Source organism: Strigops habroptila, chromosome 7 (genome assembly GCF_004027225.2).
Source record: "Strigops habroptila isolate Jane chromosome 7, bStrHab1.2.pri, whole genome shotgun sequence".
Taxonomy (NCBI): domain Eukaryota; kingdom Metazoa; phylum Chordata; class Aves; order Psittaciformes; family Psittacidae; genus Strigops; species Strigops habroptila.
This window is the reverse complement of record NC_044283.2, coordinates 6,385,392-6,404,445: the sequence shown is the minus strand read 5'-3', so window position 1 is coordinate 6,404,445 and position 19,054 is coordinate 6,385,392. Positions and strand designations below refer to the sequence as shown.

At 44.2% G+C, this 19,054-nt stretch overlaps 1 protein-coding gene and 1 long non-coding RNA gene across 7 annotated transcripts in view; one reads left to right on the top strand and one right to left on the bottom strand.

The window, feature by feature from the left end:
* ST3GAL5 (ST3 beta-galactoside alpha-2,3-sialyltransferase 5) overlaps window positions 1-15,046 on the bottom strand; it is a 24,371-nt gene extending 9,325 nt beyond the window's left edge. The window contains exons 1-3 of one of the 6 annotated variants that reach the window (XM_030492545.1): window positions 14,886-15,046; window positions 1,790-1,911; window positions 313-427 (exon numbers count right to left, since the gene is read on the bottom strand). In XM_030492545.1, the coding sequence (XP_030348405.1) occupies window positions 313-427; window positions 1,790-1,827 (153 nt within the window). In that variant the 5' untranslated portion in view covers window positions 1,828-1,911; window positions 14,886-15,046. Of the gene's footprint in view, window positions 1-312; window positions 428-1,789; window positions 1,912-14,593; window positions 14,837-14,885 lie in introns of those variants that run through there. The other 5 variants (XM_030492547.2, XM_030492542.1, XM_030492543.1 and 2 more) reach the window with 5 other exon arrangements.
* LOC115610673 lies at window positions 14,874-19,054 on the top strand. Its single transcript, XR_003992304.1, has 4 exons — window positions 14,874-14,950; window positions 15,575-15,812; window positions 16,488-16,807; window positions 18,876-19,054. It is a non-coding gene; the product is annotated as an uncharacterized LOC115610673 (long non-coding RNA).

Sequence of the window (19,054 nt, the reverse complement as noted above, 5' to 3'; positions counted from 1 at the left end):
ATATAACTTTTCATTTGCATCAATTTTCTAATCACCAGTGTCACCTGCACTGACACAAGAGTATGGTGACTTGTTTCATTTCATCTCAAATTCTTAACAGTCACAGTTATCTCACTTTGACCCTAAAAATCCAGTTTCTCTATGCACTTCTCTTGTCACTCCCCAAGAAGTTCTATGGCATAAAATGAAGCAGAACCTACTTTCCCTCACGGGATGATCTCAGCATTCTAGTTCTTTCTTATAGAGCCTGGTAGCTCTTATAGTGTCAATTAATAGCTTCTTTTTAAGTAAAAAAAGCCCAAAAATACCAACCCTTACACGCTCGAGGTCCACATATGGCATTTTTGTTCTGTCACATTCTTCAGGGCCAAAATGTAACTTGAGGATATAAAGGAAGCACCCTCCAAACACAAACAGTGCGAGAAGTCTAAAAACAAACAGGAAGGGGTAGGAGAGAAAAGAAATATATAATCTTTTTTTTTCCAGCAATCCATCAAGTGTTAAATGAGTATTTTTACACAAATTTAGGACAGTTGAACTTGCATTTTGATTCAAACCAAGAAAAACTATTGCTTTGGTCACTGCAAGTCTTTCTGAACTCTTCAGAGCTATCTGCAGGAAAGTACAAAGACACCTAGATGTTTTGATAAGGAACACATTGCATACTGACACTCTGAATGATGCAGTTCTATGCCTGCAATATACACTCTAAATGCATCTCTGATGGGTCAAACGGCTCCCAAAAAGAACCCAAAAGTGACTTTTGGTTTCCCACTTTAAAGGGCAACTCTATTTTGAAATAGAGTTAAATGTAAGTTAAAAAGAGGTCAGGACTTCAAATTCTGCAAGATTTTGAGGTAAGTGACCACTACTCACAAATAACATGGTCAAAATGCAGAATTTAGATGCTCAGGTTTATACTGAGAAGCCCAATTTCATTATTTACACCTCCTAAAAACATGCAGAAGAAAAGAAACCCCAAGCACAACCAACTGGAAAATTTCGTAATATAGACTGTATTTCTGATCTACTTATTTCTCATTCCTAAGGAAACTCACTGTTGATCTCCAAATATTCACTTGGCTCATTTCACATCTAAACCGAGCTGCAAGAATTGCATCATTATTTGGCCAGAGTCGTGGTTGTTGCTCAAACATGCAGTTTGAGCTTTATTATTGATTTCCATTTCCCATGGATTCCTAAGGGCTGGACATTTGTTTAAATATCTTTTTAAAAGATACAACCTACTGAGTGCTCAGTACTTCTTGAAACTCTTTCAGATGAAGTGAATAGAGGTTTCCAAGATTATTTGTGTTTATAAAAGCTTATAGCACATGGACTAGGGGTAATGGGTTCAAGCTTAAACAGGGGAGAACTAGGTTAGATATAAGGAAGTTCTTCCCTGTGAGGGTGCTGAGGCGCTGGCACAGGGTGCCCAGGGAAGCTGTGGCAGCCCCATCCCTGGCAGTGTTCAAGGCCAGGCTGGACACAGGGGCTTGGAGCAACCTGCTCTAGTGGAAGGTGTCCCTGCCCGTGGCAGGGGGTTGAACTGGATGAGCTTTAAGGGCCCTTCCAACTTTACCCACTGCATGATTCTATGAAAACACATACTACTACAAGAGCTTAGGCTCCTCAACGTGCTTCAGGTGCTCCAAGGAAAGCTGTGTACCTAAATCTGCACTCGGTTCATGTGGCAATCTCATTCCTTGATTTTTACACCCTTTTTGTAACTGCCCAGGTGAGGAGGGGGAGCAAATGACCTCCATGTTGCTGTGACAATGACACTTACTTGCGAGTACCTTTTAAAAACCAGCTTGGTCTTCTCATCTTCACGTGCAGCCACCTTACACCATTGCACAGGAGGCGAGCAATCACTTTTCAGCTTCGCAGAGTTATTGTCACTCAGCATTGCTATGAAAAAGAAATCACTTTTCATGAATTTAAAAGGAAAGTTGATAGGACATCCAACAACTGTTAACTTCCTGCTTCCCAGAGAAGATTCTTAGTTATGGTGTCAGGAACACCAAATTGCTCCTCATCTCCTTGTGAGCAAGAACATGCTCATTTCAGATGCGCTGCCAGGATGTGACTAAAAATAAATACATGTTGCCAGGTATTGCTGTTGTCTAGACAACAATACAGGTTGTCTTTGTATTATTCACAAGCCTCAAGTCTAATAACTGCAACTCCATCAGTTACTGTCAAACACTATTGTTTGATGTTGGTCAAACACCATTTTGTTTCAGCTGTTATTAGACTCCAGATAGGGGGGATCTACACAGTATGCTCAGGGTATTTAGGATCCTTGAGTCAAAGTGTCCAAGCACTATGGTACCCTGCAGGCTTCCAGCATGCTCCCAGCATGCAGAGCCTGTACAAACCATCCCATCCTCAAAAGCAGAGCCCACATTTCAAATTAACTCCCCGATTTCATAGAATCACAGACTGGTTTGGGTTGGAAAGGACCTTAAGATCATCCAGTTCCAACCCCCTGCCATGGGCAGGGACACCCCACACTAGACCATGTTGCCCAAGGCTCTGTCCAACCTGGCCTTGAACACTGCCAGGGATGGAGCATTTACCACTTCTCTGGGCAACCTGTTCCAGTGCCTCATCACCCTCACAGTAAAGAACTTCTTCCTTATATCTAACCTGGACTTCTCTTGTTTAAGTTTAAACCCGTTATCCCTTGTCCTATCGCTCCAGTCCCTGATGAAGAGTCCCTCTCCAGCATCCTTGTAGCCCCCTTCCGATACTGGAAGGCTGCTCTGAGATCTAAAGGTTTCACCAAGGTTAAGCAAACCTCATCAGTCTGAATCTATTTCTGACCTCTTCAGAAGCCCCAAAAATGTGGTCAGTAACTTCACCAGCAAGCACCAAAGAGGGTACGCAGGAAGTTCTTCCTGGAATGCAGCAGAAGCTGCCAGCACAAGGGCAGCTCCTGTGCAGAGCAGCAGCTCCCCTCCCACAAACCCTGTGAAAGCAGGAGTGCACAGTGCTCTCTCACAGACGGGCTGCTTGCTGTTTGTAAGCTCCCATGAGTTTCTATCCCAAATCAGCTGATTTGGGAAAGAAAATGAAGGCTAGCACATCAACTTCTCATGGGCTGCTGCCATTAACCAAAGGTGTGGGCAAAGAAGGAAACACCACGCAAAGGCTACCCACGAGCTGCTGCTTTTGATCTGAAAGGAGAAGGGATCCAGGCAAGGGTTTTTCCCTGCCTTACCGACCCCCTGAAGCAATACCCCCTTTGATCAACCAGCCACAAAGGGTGAAGCCTGATCCTCCACAGAGGAGGATTTCAGCCCTACTCCTTCCCTTTGATCTCAGTGCTTAACCTTCTCCACTTTCCACTGCAAAGATGTTCACACTCCTCTGTTCTCTTGCCAAGAGCTCTGTCACAAGAGCTCTTAAAAGAAGTAGGGCTAAGGGAAGGCTTTTATCTAGCAATGATCATCCACATCCTCTTTGCTGCTCCACCTCTCTTTTATCTTATATGGCAACATGACCCATCTGAACTAGCCTGTATTGAACACCAGCATGAAGAAGCTGAGGAGACAGAAGCATCCCTTCCAGATCCAATATCCAGCCCACTGAAATTTCAGGGGTATCTAATTCAAACAACACCTCAAAGTCAGGCTCTCTTTGCAGCCACACCTCATTTCTCAGTTACAGATTTAATATGGTAAAAGGTGAAAAGCCACAAACCATTGTGAGACAGGGTAGGACAAGGAGAAGTAAAGATCAACACCAGCATCTTTAATCCTTTGAAGAGCAGACAATAGTTATGGGATACTCTGTAAAGTCACCTGCAAGTGATCATAGCCCACAAAACAGAGCAGAGCAAAAGAAAAGATAAAAGCCCAATGGGTTTTGCCAGCAGGAAACTTTACCACTTAACTCAAACACGGGTTACTTGGTTATTATAATACTACTAAAAACTTCAAACTACCCACCTAGTTGTATTTATTACTTGCACAGGCTCCCTGAGCTGTCACACCCATTTGTAGGCCTTTGTCACAAAGCAGCAAGCCCTTAAACACCACCTTTCAGCAGATCTGAAAGCACTGTACAACCAAGGTCAGTACCACTGCACTGGTCTCGGAACAGGGTAAATCAAAACCCAAGGTCCCCCAGAATGCTGGCAGTGAAGCTGGAAATCAAATCCAGCTCCACTCTTCCCCACAGCCTCTCAGGACACAAGCAGCAGGTCACAGGGAACCTACCAAGCTTTACAAACTCGGAATTTTCTCAGAGCAACACCTCGTCTTTACTGGCTGCATCTACACCACCGAATCAGAACAGCAGTGAGGAGCAAAACTGGGTGTTGACATCATCACAACCGCCATCATCCACATTACAAGCTTGCTTTGCTCTCAGCAAAGATCTACAGCAAATCATAGAATGGTTTGGGTGGATGGGATCTTAAGATCATTTAGTTCCAACTCCCTGCTATGAGCAGAGACAACTTCCACTATACCAGGTTGCTCCAATCAAGCCCACATGGGTAAAGGCCTACTGTTAACCAACAAAATTTGTGGCAAGGACCATGCCCTAGTGCCAGTTATGGATCACCAAGCTGAACTGCTCTGCCTTGAGATGTCCACTGCCAATCCAGCAGGACTTGCACAATCACCTTATATTCCAGGTATGACACACATCCTTCCTGACACACTAGGCAGACAAGACAACTAAGCACCCCTCATTGCCTGGGACGCAGTACCCTCATACCAACACATCTTGGAGAGGATAGGTGCCCACAGAGATGATGTTGGTGGCAGGCACAGGGAGCAGCCCTGGTTCATGGAGCCTGTCAGCACAGTCATACATGGCACGCAAAAGCAGCGATTAGAGGATGGTGCAGAGCTGTGGAGGAGAGCATGAGGAAGGCCTGCAGACTACTGGGAAACTCCAAGATTGCTACCCATGCTACAGAGAGCACACACAGCCCGATCACTGGCTCAGACCAGCACAAACAAGGGGCACTCAGCACTCTTTGGCAAGGGGATGGATTACTCCATGGATGTGATTGCTGAACACCACAAATGCCTAAGCTACAATGTACAACAATTCTATGTAGAGTTCCACAGATCTCTACATACATGGCTGCAGAGAAGTATAAAATGGAACTTATCTTTTTTAAGAAGAAAAAATACTGAGTGAAAAGCAGGAAACCAGCTTCAGCCCTTTGCACTGAGGAACAATTGCAGGTAATAATTCTCTCTCTGGTAAATAACAAAGAGGTAACTTGAGCACAGTCTGTAGGAACCCACATCAGAATAGATTCAGCACAATAGAATGGGTCAGCGTCAGCATCAGAGGATCCTGCTACCAGGAAATCATTACAGCAACATACAAAGGGACAGGGTGAGGTTGGGGCCATGCTACTGGTGACATTTAAGGGAACACACACCAGCTTAAGCATGTATTTTCCACAAGTTTTGAATCCATAAAGTTTCACAGTTTGAATTTCAAGGGTAAGGTTAAAGCATCACTGCCTTTGCTTCGTTCAACGCAGGTTTTTCTTTCTTTGCACTCACCTACTCCTGGAATCATCCTGCAGCACAAAATGACACAGCCAGTCTCCTCTGGTATATACACTGTCTGAGTGCTCTGCACACTCTTAATCATCTCCAAGGTGAGAATGTCCTACTACAGAATTACATGCAGAGATCCTACAAGAGATGCACTTCTCATAAAGCCTTTGGAAACAAAGGGAAGGCTGCAAGAGGTCTGAAAGATGGAGAAGGAACTGAGGAGGTGGAGAGTGGTGAAGACAGAAGGACATTAACAAGGAATGTGAGATGCAATAAGCAAGTGCTATCAGAGAGTCTTCCCCGCCTCCAAGCCAAATAAATTCCAGTCATCCCCAAACGGTTGCTTCACCCATCCTGGATGTGCAAAAAGAAACAAGGAAATGCAGAGAATTTGATTAATCATCTCAGCACATCCTTCCTGTGTCCAACCCTTGCTACCTGGTGTGCTCAGTGGTTTTGTTTGATTTATTCACAGAACTGAAATAACACCAGGTTGCATTTCATTTGCAACAGTTCACTTCTGTTTACTACAGATGGCTCCTTTCTTGATCAAGTCAATAGAAACATCAAGTCAAAATACATCTGTCCAGCACAGCATTCTTCTAAAGTTACTCAGTATTTGATCCTGCACTCTTTCCTAAATCAATAAGCACCTGTCATTGGCTGGAATGGTGTTAAGAATGCTCAAAAGAGCAAGGTCAGCAATACCCAGTACCTGAGCATGCACCTTTCCCACAGTCTTCCTGAGCTTCAAACATAAATCTGTGAGTATACAGAGAGACCTGTGGTCATTCAAAAAACAAGCACCAGAGACAAGCTGTGCCACTGTCAAGCACCACCACAGCCTTTCAGAAAGGAGCAGTGCTAGAGTTGTTTGAGCAGCCATGAATGCAAATGCCTCCATTTGCCTACAACAGATGTCTCAGTAGTAAGGCTGTGTTACAATCACGTTTTGCATTGACATTGTACCTACTCATTGTGGTGTAATTAGCGAGGACCCAAGGGACTTAAATGTCCTTTTCGTCTACTGAACTTAAGATGATCTGTGTAAAGCTGCTGTGAAACCTAAATTGTCCATCAGTAGGAATACACTCCAAAGCTTTCTGTGGTATTATTCTTTTCACCATAATTTAGTTTTCTCTCATTGTTATTCTCAATTAGACAAAATTTCCACACTTGGAGTATTTCAGAAGCAATTACTTTAAGTCGTCAGGATGTCTTTTTATGTGGGAATGCTAAAAACTAAAAAGCAGCATTGTGTCAAGTTGTATGACCACTGCCACACACTGAAAAACTGTATTTGGTTATGTACAGCACCTGGGTTTAAAATCACAGACTGGTTTGGGTTACAATGAACCTTAAAGCTCATCCAGCTCCAACCTCCTGCCACAGGCAGGGACACCTTCCACTAGAGCAGGTTGCTCCAAGTCCCTGTGTCCAACCTGGCCTTGAACACTGCCAGGGATGGGGCACCCACAGCTTCTGTGGCTACCAAGGTGGCTAAAGTTACCCTTGTCTCCCCTGCCTGTCCTTCCTGGAGGGCCTGTATGCTTCCATTCCAGTGCTCCGGTCATAGGAGCCATCCCATCACATCTCTGTAATACCAATAAGATCATAGTCCTTTGGGCATGTGTATGTCTCTAACTCCTCTTGCTTATTCCCCAAGCAACGTGTGTTTGCACAGCGGGACTTAACCTGGGTCCCCAGAGAAGCCAACTTACTGGCTGGAGGGGCAGGAATTCCTTTGGGCTGCTTTTCAGGCACTCTCCTGCTGACCTGTGATCCCTCTCCAGGTTCTGGGCATCTCTCGCTAGCAGTGGCATCAACTGGTAGGACTGGGATGGACTGAGCTTCCCCTTCCCAGAGACACTTTGTCTTTTACTCTCAGCCCCCATTGTTACACTGCTAACAAGTGTTACCAAGCATGGTGACAGGACCAGACCAGCCTGCATACAAGTGCAGAATGAAGCATATACCTATATCCCTCTCCACTCTCATTAAGCTCCCGAAACTGTAACCCTGCAAACGGGATGTTTCCACTTACCTCTTTCACCCGACCAATTCAAGCACATTCCCAACCTCCCCACACACTGAGTGTCCAGTTAACAGCCTCTATGGATCCACACAGCATTTTATATGTGCAGGTACTGTTCCAAAATAACTGCCTATGCAGACAGGGACCAGAGCCACAGAGGAAGCACCATAATGTGCAGTTACTGTCAGTCAGTAACTCTTGATGCAGAAGCTTATCCCCTGGATCTACACTGAGTACCTGCACACAGACTGCTACTTGGCACTTGCTCCTGCCTGAGCCCACAGAGAAGCTACCCTAGGCAAGCCACTGCTGAAAGCTCAGCAGGAAGAGACATCTTCTGTTCCACAGTTGTGTAACATCTAGCACAACGTGATCTTGGATGATACCTGAGGCTCCTAAGGAGTTGAACATACAAATTAACTTTCCCTCTGGCAGTACCACCATAAATAGAAACAGCCAACTTTACAAGTCATTCACAAGAAAGTCCATCCCAAGGTCTTGCTGCACAACGCAGCCCTTCAAGTTCATGTAACAAGATCAAGTAGTTGTGGAAAGCCTGCAGCAACTGAAACCTGAAAGTCACACCTATAGAAAGGAATTACTAATAAAGAACAGGGCTTGAGCAGGCAGTGAAACAGAAGGTGAAACTAAGACAAAAACACCCCAAACCACCTGCTGGTTTCATACCCTCTCCTCTAAATCAGAAACGTGAATTACTTAAACATACTCTCAAACCAGCAAAAGATAAAATGAAAGCTACTTGAGTTTGAGCAACATTTATGCTTCAGAAAAGAAAGGCCAAGTTCAAAGGCAGAGAAGGTGTTTTCACATGGAATAAGCTTGAGCAAGATACTCTTTAATGAGATGCTGTGCACATTTTCAGCAAGGAATTCTGTATGGACTTCCTATTCCGAGGCTTTTTAAAACAACAAACAGAACACCCCACTGACAGTGCAAAACTTCATCCAAGAGGTTAGAAGAAAACGTTCAAGAAAACTACAACTGATTGTTTCCTGAGACACATTTGGGGCAAGCATGATAAAAGATTAAGCGACAACTACAACACTAATGCCTCCGATTACTTAGTTGAGTTGTGCCCATGAAAAGATCACACATTTCAGTCTATCCTCATTATGGACTAAATAGTGAGATATTAATTTTCATGAAGGCTTTCAAGACTGATACAATATCTGAATAGAATGTTAGTAATTTATGATAACAACATGAAAAATAGTTTGGTAGGATTTATAAGTTAGGATTCATTTTGTTTGCTTCTGCAGTACAGAAACCCAGAGAGATGGAACACAAGGGCCGAGACGTAAAACGCAAAGAAAGCAATGGTTAAGTAGGTGAAAGTTTTTGTGGGTTTGGGTTTTTTAAACAGATTTAAAAGCCTTTAAGAGCCATCTGTTAAGCAGAAGCCTCTCAGTTTAAGAAACATAAGAATATGAAAAATTTAACGCCTTTATCTGCTGTTCCATGTTAAGAAAGTCATTAAAAATTCCTAATTCAGAAGCCACTATAAAATACTCCCTGTTCCCTCTCACATATTCAACTCTCTTTAATGGGCAAAAGTCTTGATTCCAGGAACTTTTAAGTAATGTAATTTATTGCCAATTCATACAACTTCTAATTGCTGATTCTAATAATGAGAAATAGAAAACAAGTGATTTAAGCCATAAGTAAACACCTTTCATTCCCTTTCTGCAGGCGAAACTTAAGCCAAACACTTCTCCTCCTCTCCTCCTTGTCTCAATTTCCCTTATTTTTGCCACAGGTTCCACGGAGCCTCTCCCAACTCCTTTATATTTACCTTTTTAAATCAACAGTGGATCAAGCCCCATCCCAATACTAATCAGGGGGAAAAAATGATAATACTAAGAATTAAGAAGCTGAAGCTGAGGGCGGTGAGTTGTGCAACCCATTATACATGGGGGACTCCACTGTTACGAGTGTTGTACAGTCAAACTGCTCCCTTACAGCTGCAATGGATTAGAGGATTTTCTATCCATCCAAAACACAAGAGTATTTCCTAAACACAAAAATCATTTGGAAACAAACTCTTTCATGATTTAAATCATTTGTTATCAAGAAAACAATCAACCTGGAACAACATACAATCATCCTCTAGCTAAAGGTACCCCAGAAACTGCAACACAGCAAAGGACCACCTCACTTCCCAATGAGCAGAAGGAAATCCAAAGTTCTAAGCCAAAGCTTAAACACAGGTTTAACAGACCAACAATGCTAACTGAAAAGCTGCCCAGACGTTGAAATTGGATTTAACACCTATACAAGTAAAGAGTCTTTTATCTGCACAGGCCCATTTGCCAATAGTGACAAAATGCTCAGGAGAAAGTGGGTAAAGAAGAGAAACAGGCAAGTTATCCCAAAGGAGCTGTTTCTGATTGGGAAATCTCTTTCCATAACACAATAAACATGGAAGCACCTTCTTTAAGACTCTTGTTCAATGATACATGACAGAAATCCCTTCAAACCACAAGCATGAGGAAAAATTCCACAGATATTGAAGATATGAGGCAAACTTATCAGGGACACGCTGAGGCACGAGAGACTCCTGTGTTATAATCTGTAGCAATGGATGAACTATTGGATATTTATCTTCAAATAACTCACTGATCATCATCGTGCCACTTCCTAGCAGAAATGTTCTCAAGACAAAGAGACAGCAGCCAGGGAGCAGATGAGGGTCTAACAGCTTCTTGCCAGAGGAAAAACAGAAACTGAAGTTAAAAAATAGAGACTTCTGTCAATTATTTCTTTGACTGCAACTATACAGACTCCACAGTAAAGTTGGTACTTTAGCATATTTAGATAGTGGATAAAAACTTGCTTTGAATATTATCCGCTTAGCACCTATTACTACTGAATGAAAAAAAAGCATTTCCTGTTCTGATGACCAGCAAAGTCATTGTTTTGGTTAAGTTTATAAAGTCAATAGAAAGAATACATACTTGATGGTAGAAAGAAGTGTGGCCCGTAATATGGATATAAGCACCTACAATAAGATATTGATTACATTAGTGCATAATGCGTCTTGCAAAATGAACTTTCATAGAATCACAGAATGGTTTGGGTTGGAAAGGATCTTAAGATCATCCAGTTCCAACCCCCTGCCATGGGTGAAAGCCAACCGTACATCCTGGGCTGCATCAAAAGGAACGTGACCAGCAGGTCGAAGGAGGTGATCCTGCCCCTCTACTCTGCTCTCATGAGACCCTACTTGGAGCACTGTGTGCAGTTCTGGGGTCCTCAACATAAGAAGGACATGGAGCTGTTGGAGCAAGTCCAGAGGAGGCCACAAAGATGATCAGGGGCTGGAGCACCTCCCGTATGGAGACAGGCTGAGAAAGTTGGGGCTGTTCAGCCTGGAGAAGAGAAGCTGCGTGGAGACCTCATTGCAGCCTTCCACTATCTGAAGGGGGCTACAAGGATGCTGGAGAGGGACACATCATCATGGACTGTAGTGATAGACAAAACTTTGACGACTAAGGCTCCTTAATCAGACAATAAAAACTAAAAACCAACATGACCTGTACAATCTGCAATTCATCTGGTCAAGATCTGTCTCCTCAGAAAATGAGAACATAATAATGAACCCTACACACATGGACACAAGTGGCAAAAAGTGAAATGAGAGCAAATGGGAATTTCAGAGCAGTTGACAGACACTCTCATAGGCACCAACAGGAACACAGGTGAAAATTATTTTGCCTGGAGCCATGAATACCAGCCAGAAGCAATATTACCTTAGAGGCATCATCATTTTTCTCTCCTTGCCTTATGATGGTCTCCTGGTGCTTTCTTCTCATTGTTTAATGACTCATTCCTACATCCTTTTTGCAACATCACTCACCAACTCACTCATGAAATCATTAATAACCTTAAATGATGGTGTCTATTTGCCAAGTCTTTTCCTTTGGAAAGGATACACATAGGTAGGCTATAACTTGCTCATAACTTGAGTCATCCACATTGATGACAAAATAATTGGTTCCAGCTCAAATACAGTCCAATTATCAGCTTAATTCGAGATGGTCAGCATGTAACACTACCACTTCCTTTCTGCAGCATTCACAGGAAGCTTTTTGGTTTTAACAGTGTCTGCTACAATAACATTATAGGCAGGAACTCTTAGTGAGGTTTTAAATGACAGTTCAATATTCAAAACGGGGATCACCCTCTTGATTTCACTTCTCCTATGGCACCCTCTTCTCTAGTCAAGCTTTCTAAGCTCTTCCAGAAGCTCTCAAGTGAGGAACAGCAAAAATCCATAATACATTAACGCAAGAGATATCGACACAATGTGCTTCAACACTTAAGAGGGCAGCAGATGCTTTCTGACAGATGGGAACAGTATCTCACTTTGGAATTTTTCTAACTCCCAAATGAGCCACAGAAAGCCAGCGTGGCAGCCAAGCAGGAAGAAACAGGCGAGTTAAAGCATTGCCGTTAAGAGTGTGGTATTAAAAAGATAAGTTTATTGCTTGCGGAGGAAGCTTTTGAGCCCCCCTTGTGCCCTCTCCCCCTGCCCCCAAATTTTGTTTTTGGCGTGTTTTTTTAGAGGAAATGCCAGTCTCCCCTTTCATTTTACTTGTGTGAGAAGAGTGGTCTGCCTGCTTGGGCTGTTCAGAACCCGAGGCAGCCACTCTGCTCAGCATCTGCTGAAGCCAGCACCACACAGGAAGAATGAATTGCTGCGTAAGAGCGGGCAGCTGCTCCTCACAAAGCCTCCTGTGCACCTCACGGGCTCCTTCCCACAGCACATCCTCCTCCTCAGGCCTGCAGAGCCTGCACTTGTGGAAGCAGGGATCCGCTCCAGTTCTTTAGGGAAGAGCCACGCCAGCCAGGAGGGGAGGAAGAGAGCCCAGTGTATCAGCACATCAGCCACCACAAGCTAGGCGAGTTGATCCGGCATGAGTGGAAGATATTTTTGAGCCCCACAAAGCAGCTAAGACAAATGAAGTCTTTCCCCTTCCATGGGAAGTTGGAGGAATAAATCTTCCCTAAAAGAAACAGTCGGAAAAGAAAGGGCATAGCATTCATCTTTACTGGGCTAAGGAAACACGCCAGCAGACTTACACAGCCAAGATGTTTCATATTACATCTGAATTATGCAGCAGAATAGCACCAAACAACTGGTAATTATGGAACAATGTTAACAGTACAGCAGCATTTTTACCACGGTATCATCTAACACTCTGAGAGATCATGGTAGAAATCACACTTGAGCCTACAGAAGCAAAAAGGGAGATGCCAAAAGCCTCCCATGAAGAGAAGGCTTAAAAGGAAATTGCAATACAGGACAGAATGTTGCTGGAACCAAATTCAATGCTTGACTTCTGAATTCAAGGCTTCAGGTTGCAGAGAGAGCTGGTGGGACACGTGAAGAGCTGCTCCCAAGCAGAACAGAGAGCTTGGCTTGTTTAGCTTCACAAAACAGGCTGAGAATTTGTCCTTAGATACACCAAACACGTAACGCCAAAGCTGAAAGCAAGCAATTCAAACAGAAGGATCATGCTGGCAGAGAAGAAAAAGTGGTCCTAAATAAATAGGGACTATATGGAGCAGCAAAGGAATAGCCTTCCCATAAGAGTATTGGAAAGTTACAGCCTACACAAGTTTTAAGAAAATCCTTAATATTTTATGAATGACCTTGTGAGTTGTCTTTATGAGTTGTCTTGCAACAGAGGAGACACCCCCCGTGATCCATAAGCCCTGTGTGGCTCTGAAGTGTTGGATGTACCTGCTGCAGATGCTTTAATCTGTTGTGTTCGAGCAAGTTTTGTTCAGACTCACTTCTAACTTGAAAACTACTCCATGACGAGTTGGAAGCACTGGCTGGGTTTTGTTCAGTAATTTAGCCTTCATCAAAACTCAAAACCTCCTTCAGTTTTCTAGGCTCTCTTATCCAAATGAAATAACCCACCCTCCAAACACGCCAACTCTGCAGCATCTTGGCACATTCCCCATCCGTCACCTAACTGGTATGTGCAAAGGAAACAGAAATCGACACTTTTAGCCCCTTTTCCTCACTAAAAGGAAATTTCTGCTATCCCGCTTTGGCTTCCTACATCCTGCCCCTAACTGCCTGTTAATCATTTGGCCGATTCAATCAAATTCTATGGAAGGGAGGATGCTAAATCGCAAGAAGTTCCAGGAAAACAGAGGCCGGGACAAGCCCATTTCTCATCAGCCCCGAGGAAGTGGTGCACTAACTCTGCAGCTGCATTTTGACCTTTAAATGAAATTGCCTGAGTTTGCTGCCTCTTGTCTGGCTAGCAAAGGGCTTGGGAGACAGCTCAAGGTTTCCTGCTGTGGGATCTAGAAGGGAGATACTAACGTCGCTGCAGCAAAACAGAGGAATAACAGAGTCTACAGGAAAACCACACAGCACTTCTGAACTGCATCTGTACAGCCCCCTCATAATGTGTTCAACAACATGCATTCACTTAAGAAGCATAAAGAGCATTTATCTCAATAAGTTTTCTTTAGAAAAGAAATATACATCTTTATTTACCCTTTTCTTCAGAATGAGACAAAACCAGACATTTACCACAGGAAAGCTGTTTACCCCTCGTAATTTTATGAACATTTCCCATTCATTTCCATAACTAAAGAGAGCTGCAAAACAAACACCTCTCCTTCATCAGCCTTGCATTTTGATCTTATCTACCGAAACAAACAAAAAGCAAACAAAGAACCAAACAACTCAGCACAAAAAAACTCTTCTTCCTGAGCAGCGCTGAAGAAAAGAAGAAGGTTTTGGCAGCAATGACAGAAGTAATTTGCTTCATAGTCACAAAAATGCTATTGCAACCTGCAGACAAGTGGAAGCCTATACATTTTATTTCAGAAGAACAACCCCAGCTACATTCCTCTCCCTCCCAAGACAGGCCTAAGCCAGACCCGACCCCATCTGCTCAAGGACCCGCAGCCCGCACCTCACCACCCAGAGACCTCCCAGGCCTGGTGCCCCCTTTCCTTCCCCACGACAGACCTCACATGTGGAGGGGCACATCCTCAGCACCTCAGCCCCACACAGCAGCAGGGAGGGGACGTTGCGGCCGAGCCCAGGTGACCCCCGAGGGCACATAAATACCACTGGGACCCCCCAAAAACCACCGCCAAACGCTGGTGCCATCGCGCCTCAGCGGCACCTCAGCGACAGAGACCGCTGAAGCGCCTCAGAGGGCAAAGCCCCCTCCGCGCCACCACGTCCCCCTCAGCGCAGGCCCCGCACAGGCCCCACCTCCCATCCGCCGCCTCACAGCCGCGACCCCGCCGCCTACCTGCGCCGGGCCGGGTGCGGGCGCCTCGGCTGCGCATCGGGGCGGGCGGCGCGACGCCGCCGCAGGTAACGGCTCCGCGGCACCGGGCGGAGGGAGGCGGTGAGGGCAGGGCAGGGGACAACAGGCGGGGGCGCCGCGGCACGTGGCGGAGCGCAGCCAATGGGAGCCGGGCGCGGTGAGGCGGGAGGGGGGGAGCGGGGCCTGCGCGGCTGAGGGGAGGCTTCGCTGAGGCGCTGAGGGGAGGGTGCTGCGGGCGCTGTGAACCTCCCAGCTCCGCAGCCCTTAATGGTGTCATTTCCCCAAATTAGACCTTTATTTCCTTAAGAAATTGTGGGTTTGGGGGGTTTTTTCCCCCAAGGGGGGACCCGCGACCCCAGTCACCTCAGCCCCGCACCCCTTCGCCGCGTCATCTCGCTGCTTGTGCAGCGTCTTGTGTGGAAAAGCGAGCTCGGACCCCAAATGGTGTCTTTAATGGTGTCATTTCCCCAAATTAGACCTTTATTTCCTTAAGAAATTGTGGCGTCGGGGTTTTTTTCCCCCAAAGAGGGACCCGCGACCCCCGTCGCCTCAGCCCCGCAGCCCTTTCACCGCCTCATCTCGCTGCTTGTGCAGCGTCTTGTGTGGAAAAGCGAGCTCGGACCCCAGATGAAAGCGGTTTTAGCTGGTTTTATTGTACGTTTCACTCCCAGGAGCTTGTGTGCATGAGGGTTTTCAGGCCTCTTCACAGCTGCCGCAGGGAACTGTTGTTTTCCTGACCCAGCGCTACCACAACAAGCATGGAAGCATGTCTGATTCAGAGGTGGACTCGTGTAAAACGGCTGCTTGACTTGAAGGAGAGGAGGAGCTACTGTAGATAACACCTGATCACAGATACTGATTCGTAGAACATGTTAAGAACTCGTCAGCGAAGTTGAAGTTGACAAGCAGGTATTCTTCATTGCAGCGCTGGGAGACACTGGGGATATCTCCTCCTAATGTGTGTCCCATTTAAGCATCAAACAGACCGTGATTAGATTGTTGCTTAACATACAGATTCATTACATTGCCGATAAACATCACACATATTCATTAGTCGTCCGAGAATCGTTTTACATAATTCCACACCTATTTTCGCATGCGCCCAACAACATGGTAGTGGTCTTTGGTGGTCGTTTTACGTCTTCCAACAACCTTCATCACTGGGCTGTTCCTTGAACTCTTGTTCTGGAAGCCTTTGAAGCATGCGCAGTAGTAAACGCTTGCACCAGCTTAATTAGCTCAGTAACACTACTGCCACAAGCAGTAGTAGATTTCTCCTTGTCCTTCTACTTATCAGTTAACTTTGCTACAGCACCTCCTGAACATCTGCTAGTTTCAGATACTCTTTATCTACAGGCCTGTTTTGCTTACAATAAATTTTGTACAAAGGTCATAAGGTTCTAAAACTATGTCAGCTACAAGGATTTATCTTATACAAGGATCCTTATTATGTTCTTTTGGTTGGGCTTTTTAGGTTTGGAAAGTTTTGTTGTTATGTACAAAGGCACCAAGCTTAAAGTTACTTAAAACTGAATTTTCTTCTTTCCAAAGGATTCTATTTCATTTTCTACTTTCTTGTCTCAGGACCTATGAGGAGGTCACCAAGAAGATGGAGCCAGGCTCCTTGCTGGAGTCCGTGGTGCTGGACACAACAAGCATCAGCTGAAACACAAGAGGTTCTGACTAGATATAAAGACAAACTTTTTCACAGTGAAAACACCAAACAGTGGAGCAGGTTGCCCGAGGAGGTTGTGCAAACTCCATTCTTGGAGATTTTCAAGCCCTGACTAGAAAACATCTTGAGCAACCTGGTCTGACCTCAGAGCTGACCCTGCTTTGAGGAGGAGGTTGGAGAAGAGACCTCCCATGGTCCATTCTAACCTGAATTGCATTATGATCCTAAGGTATGTAATCTAAGTTTATCTCTAGAGTAGCTTTTCTAAAAAATGGTAGACAACGTGGCTTGAAAGTTTGCTTGACTGATAAAGAATGGCACACAAAGATTGGTCTGTGATGTGTACATACTTCACATTAAACAACTCCTGTTTGAGATCCATTCTTCAGAGAGATGCCAAAGGTTACAGCACCTATTCCAGATAAACAGGCTGATCAAAACCACACTGTTAGAGTTTAAACCAGCAGGTGATAAGTGCTTATACTTTACTCTGAAGAAATCTATTAATCTCCTAAACAAACCTCAGGAAAAAATGACAAATTGTAGCCGTGATTGATACGTATTGGATTTTAAAGGTAACTGCTCCATGAGCTGCACAGGAATTAGTAATGGTCTAGAATAAAAAAGGCAAATCAAAGCTTGCTGAGCAAATCTAGACGTGCTCCTTTTGCTTGGTGTTTTAGACTGATTCAGTTTCCATCTTAACACGGACATTTCCAGGAAGGGCTGGGGCAAGGGAGAAAGAAGGGGAAGAAAGAAGCCAGAGAAGTCTTCCTTCTGGCTCAAGCTGCTGCACTAATACTTGATATTCCTGGGAATGGCAGTCCACAGACAGCCTTGTGGCTGAGCTATGCCTCCTGGCCAGCGGAGCCATAAAGAAAGAGCTTGTGACACCCCCCAGGGCTGTTTGTCACAGCGGGCTGGATGCTTTTCTCCTTTCAGATGCTTCACTCCGTGTGCTCTCATCTCTTAGATTTCTTAGAAAAACTCTCAGACATCTGCAATCTCCTAAAACGATTTAAGGTTATACTTGCTCTCTATTACTAATGCTTTGTGGCATTAGGTAATTGCTTAATTGAGCATTTAGGAAAGCATTAATATATTTTTCTCTGCAAATGCATTATTAATATATACATTACAATTTCTGCTGTTAAGAGTTTGTACAATTATTAATAGACTTAAAACGATGTGAACTGCATGAAAATATTTTCTTCCAGGAAAAAGAAACTCAGGAGGACAGAACTTGTATTTGGTCTATCAGCATGATAGATTACATATTTGTCTTGATACTTCTTTATTCCAATAGTCCTAAACCTGTCTGCGCTATTTAATATGGGAGGTATATTTCTGTCCTGTTTTCCCTTGATTCACAAAGCCAATTTAGATATTTGAAGAATAACAAATTGCTTTGCATCCACCCATTTTGACCACTGACTTCTCCCTAATAAAATGTATTATTTTCCTGTAGAGCAGCACACTACCTACAACATTACTTCTTCCATTTAAGTCGTATTTAGGATTGCACTGACAGCCTCCTTTCCCCTGGAAGTGAGAAAAGCAGTACACCTACAAGACATAATTTGTTTTGAATGCTTCTGGGTAGAACACATGAAAGACTTTTAATGAGATATGGGTTTCAAACTAGTGAGCAGTGCCAAAAATGCATGTGGGCTTGAACATAGTACTGAAGTACTTGAAATGGTGAAGGAATTAAGGCAAAGACAAAAAGGAGGTGCAGAAACTGCACAATTACTTAATGATTGGAAATAGTTGGGGGAGACTCTAACAGTTGGATATCTGGGGTTGGAAAGTAACACTATCAGACTCACTGCATTAAAAGAATCACAAGTATGTAAAACCAGATACTGGGTTGGATGAAAGCTCCATCTAGCTCAGCAGCTGCTGACAGCGGTTGAAAAGATGTGAGTAGGAAGAGAGCAAGAACAGGGCAAACACGTTCTGTATTTCCCCCAAATACCTTTCCAGCTCCAGCAACTTACAAGTCAAGAACTTGCTGAGCCAGATCAAGAGTCTTTGATGATTCTTCAGGTGCTTTTTAAGCCCATGCAAAGTTTTGGGATCCACAATATCCTGAATCAAAGACTTGTTCTAGCTTAACTATAGACTGTAAGAAGCATTATCTCCTTTCGTTTGTTATGACCCTTCCAAGCTCTATTTCCCTTTGATGTGCCTCAGTTCTTGTGTCTGATAAGTTAGTGAACAATCCTAATTCTGTTCTTTATCTGGACCACTGAAGATTTTATACAGACTGTGATATTATCTTCCCTCCACTGCAGACCGAAGAGACCCAACTGAGTTAGCCATGCTCCAGTTCTACTGTCTTATTTCTGAGATGAGAATACCAGAACTGCATGGGGAATTGAAGATGCCGGTGCAAGAGGCCATACAATGGCATGTTTATTCTTTCTCTTTTGGTCTCTATTTCTCTCCTAATAAATTTTAATGATAATCCTAA